The 11,550-nt window shown below is 41.8% G+C and overlaps 1 protein-coding gene across 1 annotated transcript in view; it reads right to left on the bottom strand.

Moving 5' to 3' along the window:
* Positions 1-603: 603 nt before the first annotated feature.
* Positions 604-11,550, bottom strand: part of LOC125304027 (growth arrest-specific protein 2) — a 33,342-nt gene continuing 22,395 nt past the window's right edge. Inside the window, exons 5-8 of the mRNA XM_048258082.1 lie at positions 10,588-10,651; positions 10,097-10,295; positions 9,621-9,728; positions 604-1,982 (exon numbers count right to left, since the gene is read on the bottom strand). Of these exons, the coding sequence (XP_048114039.1) occupies positions 1,773-1,982; positions 9,621-9,728; positions 10,097-10,295; positions 10,588-10,651 (581 nt within the window). The 3' untranslated portion in view covers positions 604-1,772. The remainder of the gene's footprint in view (positions 1,983-9,620; positions 9,729-10,096; positions 10,296-10,587; positions 10,652-11,550) is intronic.

Raw genomic sequence — 11,550 nt, 5'->3', positions numbered from 1 at the left:
AGCTACTAATTTACAAGCTCAATGCTAAGTTCTTTATTTCTTCAACCACCATACATCATATTTTCATTTGTTTCAAGGAGAAAAGAATTACTTAAACACTAAACACTTAAACTGTCCCTATGTCATCTCATGCAGGGTAGCATTAAACCTCCACTGCTTAAGGAGCCAAACAACATACAACATATGCTCTCCCCCAATCATTACTCTCAGGTCAAAGGTCATTGGTCATCCAAGCCCTTCCTGGAACCTGCCATGGCTGTGCCAACCAGGACACATTGGCTTGCGTGCTAAACCATTTTATACTCTGGCACCTTATAGAGAACAAACAGATGCTTTGGGCTGATGGCACTTACAGGTACCAAGATGAAGATCTGCTAGTGTAAGTGTAAGGTTTTCCTTCTTGATTATATTTATATATATATATATAATATATATATATATATATATATATATATATATATATATATATATATATATATATATATATATATATATAAACACAGTTGTGTGTATATGTATATATATATATATATATATATATATATATATATATATATATATATATATATATATATATATATATACATAACACAACTGCACCTGTATAATATGCACACAGTGGTGTGTTGAACTTAACATAAAACTCAATCATCCAAAAGTTTTTGGTTCTATCACAGAACCAAAAGAACATGTTTCAATTTCACTTACACTGAAGCCAACTACGCATACATTTCCTCTGCTTGGACTACAAAGCTAAATGAATATCATAAACGACTTCCTGCCTATTCTGGCCTGTGCTTTAAGAATGCTCTTTAAGTGCATATGATGATGCTCAGGTTGTAAAGCTTATGGGAATGTACACGGCTCTTTCCTCCACGCCATACTGTGTTTCTGTACAAAGGCAGCATCACTCTCTCTTCCACACTCCCGCAGACCGTTTTTCAGCTCAGCGGCCTGGAGTCAGCGGCCTGGAGTCAGCGGTGGTGGCTGTGGCACTCTGCAGAGCGTGACTTCACTGTGAAGATGGGTGTCGGCAGCTCAACACGTCTCTCCATGCCACCAACACCACCGGCATACACATCACATCAGAACCCTTTACTTTTACTCACTCTCGTCCACAAACACACACGCCGACGCACAGACAGACACACACACACATGCACACACATACACACACACACACACACACACACACACACACACACATACACACACAGACACACACACACAATGCACATGCAAACCTGGCTATAGATCTTTGCAGACACTCTTTGTAGCTGGAACGATTCAGAAGAATCTACCGGCACTTTCTGTCACACGACTCTCATGGTGGAGGCTTCTGTTGACAGCCCTTCTCATAGGTCAACCACCAGCGTCATGACCCTCCAGGAGGTCTCTGGTGATGTAGCCAGTGTGAACGATGTTCAGCCCAAAGACCTGAGATCAAGGCTGCTCAGTCCCTCAGTCCAACCACATTGAGACTGTACCCACTGTTGGAAGCAGGGTGTGAAGGACCCCAGAATGAGTGGGGCCCCTGTGGAAAGAGTGTATTAGAAGCCCTGACCAGTGGGTGTTTTTTGTTTGAGCGAAAGCAAATGTAACATGGTCAGTCAGTACATGTTTACATCTGTTACACAAGCTTGCATGAAACAAGTTTTGGTAAATGGAGTTGGTGTCAGACCAATGATGATGATGTCAGATTAAAAAACTGATCTCCCCATGCAAGGAGCCCCTCTCTGGCCAGGGGTGGTTGAGTAAGTGTGTGAGGTGCGCTACTTCTTGCTGCGGTAGTGAGCCGCCACCACCAGATAGCTGTCGGGGCTCAGGTCCTTGATGTTGGGGGGCTTGTTGGAGACAGGAGAGGTCTTGCCCTCCACACGGGAGATCTGGAGCATGCGGCACGGGTCATGCTTCAGCAGGTAGCTCTCGAACGTCTCCCAGCCTCCCCCCACGCGAACCATCACATGCTTATTATGCAGCATCTGTCAGATAAAGAGAGAAAGAGAGTGAGAGAAAGAGACAAACAGACGGATAAAGAGTGTGTGTGTGTGAGACAGAGAGATAGATAGACAGACAGACAGAGAAAAAGAGAGAGAGAGTGAAATGGATAGTCAGATATGCAAAGAAACAGATCGATAGATCAGTGAGCATGAATATTTCCTCACTGTGTATGAACAGTTGGCAAGAAACATTGGAAACAGGCACAAGTTCATTGATGCCTATTGCCTACATGTGATAACAATAATATTCATGGCAATTATAAGATGGATACTTGAGGATAGGCTACATCAGTTCAATAACAAAATAGAGACTAGAAAGGCCCAGTATCCTCACAATGTTAAGAAAAGGAAAAAACGAATCTGTGGATCTGCCCCGTGATTCAGATCCACTCCACAATGTAACAGACACTGCTTTGGTCCATTGTTAAACCCTCCAACACGTTTAATGCAAATCCATGAAAGTTTGTGCGCTATACTTGCTAAAAAAACAGATAAATATGGAAACAAACAAACCAAGCTGCAAACATAACCTCCTTGGCGGTAATAAAAAGAAGACTTTTGAGAAGACTTGGAGACCAGACGATTTTACTCTGATCCTGTGTAACGGTAAATAATTTGGTCGACCGGAGTGAAAGAAGTGTATTAAATGTGGAAGAGTCTTTAATCACAAATAGTCTGAGCTGCTTTTGAAAAGATGCAGTGAAATTACATGATTTGAAATAGCTGGGTGTCTCTGGAATCTGATTCTCCCCCTAACACCTCCAGATTCACTCCTTCACACTCCTCCATCACCTGTCAGATGTTGCCCCTCAATGCATTCCCAGAGTGCGCTGCCATAGCAACGCCCACCCTGAAAGTTCCGAAGACTGAGAGGAGCCATAAAAGAGGCTGGGGTTGTCATTTCTGACCAATAAGATGCAAAGTTGTCCAGTGCTCCCCACAGAGCCCCTCCTCTGCCTATCCATCCAAATAAGAAGCTGTCAGACCCCCAGAAAAGAACAAATCTTCAGCTCTTCAGTGTGTATGTGTGTGTGGAGTACACGTGTGTCTAAATTAAATGGATATGACTGTGTATCATGTGTGTCTACAGATTAATTTAGTGTTTAGGTCAAACATTCTAGAGCGCTACACTAATTTTAATGTTAATGTTTATTGATGTCAGTGTAAGTCGCTTTGGACAGCTAAGAACTATAAACATAATCATAAACATGTGGCATTGTGGCATAAGGCTTGGCTTGCTAAACCGAGCTAAACTGTCCAGCCAATGAAAGCAGTTCTATAATGAGTCCATTTGTGAACATTTTATGTCACTTACTGCAAACATCACCTAACCAACCGCTAGCTGTCTGTGTCCTGAATACACTGTAAAAAAACACAATCTCTGTGGACAGCCCAGGCTCCAAAAGCAGCAACAAAAACAACCTGGGCAAACCTAGCCGATAAAAACATAACAAACTGTTCCAGCAAATTACAGACGAGATGCGCGTTTAGGAAAGTTTCAATTGCACGGGAGCAGCACGGGAGGGAGGGGGAGGAAGTAGCGAGGTAGCTCTCTGTTTTGTGTAAAAGTCAACAGAAGTGACGTTACCCAGCATCGCTTAGAGCAGTGGTTCTCAACCTTTTTTTAGTGATGTACCCCCTGTGAAATATTTTTTCAGCCAAGTACCCCCTAACCAGCGCACAAGAATTACCGCTACACTTCAACCACGACTCCATCGTTTGAGTTTTGACAGTGATTGACAGGTGATGGCGGGTGGCATGTGACAGGTTGGGTCAAATCATCCTGGTATGGGGTGACTCTGGGTTTTTAGGATAATGAAATTGAATAGCCTACTGAAATATAAAATTAATTTTATGAACTTATATTTTCCTGAAATATTTATTAAATAATTGTTTATTGTTTATTATAATTGTTAATAAAAGTATTTTTGCATGGATTCTACTTTTTAAATATATGTATATTTAAATGTTTTTCATGTATTAGTACTAGCATTGATTTTATTTTGATTTTTAAAGAATTAAAATATAAAAAGCGTATTATAAAATTATATTTTGACATGTATCTCACCACAGCAAGCTCTACATGCATTTCATGTGTATGTAGGGCAGACTGTCCTGCATCTGGTAATATCATTGCCATGGTGGAGCTGGGGCTGAGCAATTTACAGACATATGTGGTGTGCGCCTTCCAGAAATAAATGCCATTTTTTTATTTAGTGATTAAAAATGACCTTTCTGCGCTCCATATCTGTGACAGAACTGATCTGACCTGACTCGTGTTTGCGTGTTAGCCAGTGTGTGCCTATGGTGTCTGCACTTATGATTCTCTACAACTTTTTACTGCATTGCCATGAACAAAGTAAAGGCAAAAAAGTTGTTTCTTTGTCGAACAAATTGGGATGCAATGTGAGCCTTGAAGTGGATGCCATGCAGGAATTTGCTAGGATCTCAAAACCGGATTATGAACATTATTTGCCATAGAGAAACACACAATAGCGTTGGATTATAAACATGCTTTGCCACAAAAACAGACAAAAACGTGAGGTAAGTCGAGCTATGAAGTTATTATTTTGCTGTCACTTCGTCTGTTTTATAACCCAGAAGGATGTACTTGGTATCAAATGATGGCTCTGTGTCTCCACTTTCATCTGACATGCGTGGCATATGCGATCACAGGTCCGCGAGTAATTCAAACGAGACTAATGGGTGTGCAGCGTTGGTTTTTGTACTTGACGTTATTATTTTGCAGTCACTTCGTCTGTTTTCATAAGCCAGAAAGATCGACATACTTGGTACCAATGGATAGCCCCGTGTCTCCTCTTTCATCTGATATGCTTGCCATGATTTCATGATTTTTATTTTATTTTCATACTTTAACGCGTGGTCTCGTTGGAAAGCCCCACTTCTGTTCTGTCTCTCTGCAATAATGGTTTCATCTCGCTGCGATGAACAGTTGCGGAGCAATGTAACAGAGAAGAAAGGGTGTGTTTTTTGACGGACTTTGCGTCAATCGGGTTCTAAGGGTTAAAATCTCACGTACCCCCTGGAGTGCCTTCACGTACCCCCAGGGGTACGCGTACCCCCATTTGAGAACCACTGGCTTAGAGTACCTTTAACAAAACTAGGTTCTACATAAGCCTACTTTGTACTGTGCATGCACACACACAGCTGATACGATGGAGACTGCCTTACATGAGCTGTCTTTTTCTTTAAATGACACTTAGCATATGACTATATGATATATAGCATATGATTATCAAAGATAGAGATATTTTCAGTGTACGGGTAGGGTGCAGATGTGGAAAAAGACTCAAACTAATGACACTTAGAATGGATGTCCAAGCATCAGTTGGCTCCATGTAATCTCACACATGACCACTCATGAGCAGCAGATAGAGATCAGATTAGGAATCCACAGGTTATGCTAGGCCTAAAGGTCAAAACAGGTGTAATACACACTGCAGAAGTGAGTTGTCTTTGAAACTAACAGCAGCAACATCCAATGGACCATCTACATCTGTTTTGTTTTCTGGACTATCTACAATGGACCATCTACATCTGTTTTGTTTTCTGGACTATCTACACCTGAAAGTGTGACCAAAAAAAAAAAAAAAAGTACTTATAAGCCTTTAAAACTGTAACTGGGGAATATCCCAATACTCTTTCAGTAAATATTGAAACAATAGAGTGTTTCAAGTAAATTGTCACATGACCAGAGCTGTTTACTTCCTGGTTGCACCTTGAGAAGAGGATGACGGCCTCACAGCTCCCAAATAAAAGGTTTTTAAAGTATGTTAAAATAAACATAGGACAAATATTTTTTGTACACATGGTCTTTAAGGTGTCTAGTTATGATATATCCATTTATAATTATTCAAATGTCTTTGGTGTGTTTGCAGAATGAGTAAACATGTTAACGGTCACAACAGTGACCGGTGGGATAGAATGTTGTATCTAGATGCACAGATACTTCTACACCTACAAACACACACACACATACACATACTCATACATACACACATACAGAGACATACACACACACACATACACACACTCACACACAGATACACACACACATACATACTCACACACACATACACACAGATATACACACTCACACACACAGACATACACTCACACACATACACACATTCACATATTCACACACACAGACACACACACTCACAGACATACACACATTCACACACACACATATTCTCACACACACATATTCTCACACACACATATTCACACACACAGACATACACACACACTCACATACACACTCACACACACACAAATATACACACTCACACACACAGATACACATACACACAGACATACACACATACACAGATATAAACTCACATACACAGATATACACACTCAGACATACACACTCACACACACACAGACACAAACACACACACAGACATACACACTCACACACACAGATATACACACACTCACACACACAGATACACACTCACACACACACAAATACACACACACACACAGATATACACTCACACACACAGATATACACACACAGACATACACACACACACACACACACACAGACATACACACTCAAGGGGACTTCACATTGCACGCGACATGTGTACAGTATATCTGTGTGTGTGAGTGTATATCTGTGTGTGTGAGTGTATATCTGTGTGTGTGTGTGTATTTGTGTGTGTGAGTGTGTATATCTGTGTGTGTGTGTTTGTGTCTATGTGTTGTTTATTTACGAGGAGCTTCGGCTCGTTAAAATAGAACCCTGAATGTGTATGTCTGTGCGTGCGTTTGTGTGTAGTTGTGAGAGTTATATGGTCTTTAATTGAGTATACTCACTTTTTCATCTACTTTTCTACATTTTTAAAAAATAATAATTATTGATTACTTCAAAGGGTTGCTAATAACACATGTTTTGCATATTTGCATGTCTGGGAAAAATGTGGGCTTAAATGGGTTAACATGGAGGGACTGCACAAAAAGTGAACTCTTATTTGACAGTTTTAAAGGATACAAATGTCTTAGATATGACTGATCTCTGTTTGTCTTTGACAGGCTCCATCTGAGCAATTTCACCTCCTCCGACCTTTACTGCCAGGGTGGGTGTCTCAACACAGACATTGATCTGTCTGGTTAAAATTTCATGAAGGTGGAGACTCAGAGGTTATTGCCTTGGGAACTAATGGACTAATAGACAGGGCGGAGGCACACAAAGACGCACCACTGACCTCTAACACTATGGGCAGAACGTAGGATAGAGGAGCCAACAGTGCCCGAGGTGCAAACCTGCTGAATTGAAACCACTTTCTAATATAGTAGCAACATGATCAAATATGAAATCTTGTACAGAAACAATAAAGCCAGGTCTTATGTGAAGGTCTTTACGTCTCACCTCCCTCTCTCCACACCTGTGCTTAGGGGCATGAACATAGAACCTGGTCAATCAGTGGTGCAGTGCAGAGGACAGAGAGACAAGGGGCTGGAGACTCAGATGGAGGTGAGGTTTTAATCATGCCGAACGGTATACAAAATGGTAGGGGGAGTATAACTGACACACACACACACACACACACACACACACACACACACACACATACACACACACACAAATAAATTCTGGAAATGCTAGAAAGAAAATCCTTGTGCAAATGCAAATAAGCTAAATGCCTCAGTAGGCAGTTATGAAGACAGCTAGCCATGCCATTCTGGTTCAATACATTCTGAGTCATACAAGACGGAAAGCATGTTACTGCAGTCTGAGAAAAATGACACCAGAGAGAAAGGAATGTTAATTGACTTTTCAGGGTGTGCGTGTATGTGTGTGTGTGTGTGTGTGTGTGTGTGTGTGTGTGTGTGTGTGTGTATGAGTGTATACACGTGTGTGATTGTGTGTTTGCTGTGCACGTGTGAATGTGAGAATAGGTTTTTCTGAGAGAGTGTATGTGGTGTGAATGAGCTGCTGCAGGCCTTGTGTGTATGTGCGCGTGCATGTGTGTGTGTGTGTGTGTGTGATCCTCAGATAGGCAGCTCCTTAACTGACCTTCTGGCTTTCAAGGCAGAACAAAAACATCCTCTTTCAAAAAATGCATTATATCCTGGTATTGGAAAATAAATTGAATGCCTTGCGAGCAATGCACATCTTACTGAAGAATTAAAGACATTTAACCTTGGTTTCCAAGCAACCAAAAAAGAGGGCATAGTGTAAGAAAAATGTTGAATATCCAGGGTTTATACGGAATTTGGTGTATGCAACTGGACAAATATGTCTTTAGGCTGAAAATGAGACATGGAGAGCCCAAATGCTATCCAAGGGGAAAATATGCTTTATGTAGCCGAATACTGATGGCATTGCTTTCATCATGATTGCGTTCATTTCTTTCAGCGGTGGTATGGCAATATGGCACATCTCCATTCAAAAGCCACATTCTTGCAAATAAATGTAATGGCACACACACACACACACACACACACACATTCTGCTCACAGTCACATACATATTCTCTCCGATACACACACGTACACCTCCATGATTTTTCTCTTCAGACTGACCGTAAAAATCATTGTCTGTTGTCACGACTCCGTGTACTTTCTTTGGACGCCATGGCAACATTGACACATTTATTTTAATTTGGGAGCAGCTTTAATTACTTTTGTGTGCGCGAAATCACACCACTCCCTATTTTAATTGCTTCTCCTGCCAAGGCTGCTTTGCTCCATCCTTGCACATACAGTTGAGTGTGTGTGTGTGTGTGTGTGCATGTGTGTGTGTGTGTGTGTGTGTGTGTGTCGCTATGGCAGACAATAGTGACAATGATTAGGGTAATTGGTGGATTTATTGTGCTGACGGGAGTCCTTTGACCTCGTCACATGTGAAGATGTCAACAGAAACACAGCTTTTAATGAAGTGAGGAGAGGAGGCGTCTCTGGCCAAAATCAAATCAACTTCCTCACAGTGGAGAGCTTTGCCACGAAAATGACTGATGCCAATAAAACAAGCCTTGTAGCTATTTAGAATGAATAAAATCTTGAGACCAAGTTCACAGTTTGAGACTGGACAAATAGACCTGTCTTTGTCTGTATTTCAGACTGATTTGAGATATGTAGACTGGGTGTTGTCACTCATCATGAAAGTAAATATGACATGAATTGAGAATTTTAATGAAAATGTGGCTATGTGTGTGCAGTTTTCATACTGATGAAAATGTTTTTTTGGTTTAGATGAAATAAGCCTAATGTTGATATCCTTGTCCTAAATAGAAAAGCTGAATTATCATAAATGGGAGGCCACTGCTTTGTCTAGTGTTCAGCACACTTCTTCATATCTGTTGTAATAATATCAAAGAACATACCAAAGCAGTGCCTTACAGGCTCAAACATTTCATAGAACAGAAGAGTTCTCCACAGACACAAGAAAAAAAAAAACACTGAACATTGCACTGTGAATGAATGAAGACTTAAATGGTCCATCAGGCTAGAAATAGGTTTGAGAGCTTTGCTCTAGAGAATGTGGAGGTGTTTGATTGGTGTGAGCAGCTGCTGGATTGTTTGTTTGGTAACAGTATGTTTTTTTTGTTTTGTTTTTGAGAAGAGCATAGAGGCGCTCACCCTGATGAAGAGCATCTTCTCTCCCACTCTATAGCGACCCTGCGAATGGCGCTCCACACAAAACTTGTTAGGGCACTTGCATGGTGGGTCCTCAGAGATGTGCTTAACCTGAGGAGACAACATGATGCAAACAGACAGTGGCCATTTTAGAGGAATCACGCACACGCACACGCACGCGCACACCCACACGCACACACACGCACACAAACACACACACAAACATATATATATATATATATATTCCGAGCAAACAAACATTCTCAACACAACTTACAGGCACAACGCACAAACTCAGATACACTATGAGATACGAACCCCTGGCCTCAGGATTGTGAGTAGGAGCTAACCTGCAGGAGCTAAAATGATTATTAGCCAAATCCCGGCAAAACGGCAAACTGTCTACCAGACAAGGCAGTGGTAAAACTGCCATGGGGTGATTTGAGACGTGTGTGGTAAAGGGCACGGCAATAACTCACGGCGTCATCCAACAGCTTGCCCGTGCTCTTTTTGCTGGCGGAGGTTTTGGTGGCGGAGGGTGAGTGCGTGTGCGTGGGCGTGGGCGAGATGGTGGGGGAGAGTAAGGGTGACAGCGGGGAGGAGGGCGGCAGAGGCGCCGTCTCCTCCTGCTCAATCTCCTTCTCCAGCTTAATCAAACCAGGGGGCTCCACCTTATACCTGCAAGGGGAAATGAGTTCAGATGATTTATGTGATGACTCTGTGGAAAGGTGCAAGGCTACAAAACATAAATCAGTATACAGACAAATGAAATAAATAAAGGCTAATAAACAACAACAGAGACTATAGACTAGAGATAGTGGTTATGACAGGAAGGAACACTGGTGTTGGAAATGAATTGATGTGAAGTAATATATGTTCTATACTTTAATCTCTCTACATTCTATCTCAGCACATGGGTAATACCACTGGCAGCCATGTTGAAGTGTGTGTTGAGGTAGCAGGCTGTTACCTCAAGGCAATTCTGCCCAGCTCCAGCAAACAGAGACACACCTCCCGAGGCTGCTTGTGGAGAACTGTGAGAGAGTCACACTATCACTCAAGAGTATACAGCTGTAAAATGCACACACCCACAAACACACACACACACACACACACACACACACACATGCACACAACCCAACCTTCCACCCACCCCCACCCACACAAACACACACAGATGCACATGCATGCACACACACGCACGCACGCACGCACGCACACACACACACACACACACACACACACACACACACACACACACACACACACACACACGCACGCACACACAAACGCTTGCACACACACACACACACACAAAAGACAAAAACACAGCACTCTGTTAACAGCTGACTCCTGTAAAGTTCTGACTCCAGTCTGATGTGGATCCTGCAAATCCACACCCAGATCAGAGCCAGAACCACTTCAGTGTGAGCCGACTCTTTACAAGTTACACATGAAAACAACACACCACAATGCTGAGGAATGAGAAGGAGCTCATCTATGGAGGGGAAAAGGTAGGAGGACGCACAACATGGACACACATAACTAATTTCTGATGATGTGTCTGATTTCTGATCCATGACTTTGAAAGTTGAAAGGAAAGTTTCTCGTCTTGGAACAGTATTTTCTTTGTCTCACAATAAACAAATAAGCTCTTATTGAGATCTGACCTGTTTCTTTTAGGAGAAATAAGGCGAGATAAGAATAGATTGAGAAAGATTTTTTTTTTCTCAGCTGCAATATAGTCCTCCTCTTGTCTCAGCCCCAGTCTAATTTAAGTTCAACATAAAATCTTCTGAATTTGTTCTTATCTCCCCATATTTCTCCTAAAGGTCCCTTAGAAGAAACAGGTGAGATCTCATTACAAACTTTGCTCTGCTATGGGAGATTATGGAGACTCTGTGTACATTGTTTCTAATGGCTGACCCAGTGG

This window comes from Alosa alosa, chromosome 11 (assembly GCF_017589495.1).
Source record: "Alosa alosa isolate M-15738 ecotype Scorff River chromosome 11, AALO_Geno_1.1, whole genome shotgun sequence".
In the NCBI taxonomy this organism is placed as follows: Eukaryota; Metazoa; Chordata; class Actinopteri; order Clupeiformes; family Clupeidae; genus Alosa; species Alosa alosa.
The sequence above is the reverse complement of the archived record's forward strand: the minus strand, read 5'-3'. Positions and strand labels throughout refer to the sequence as shown.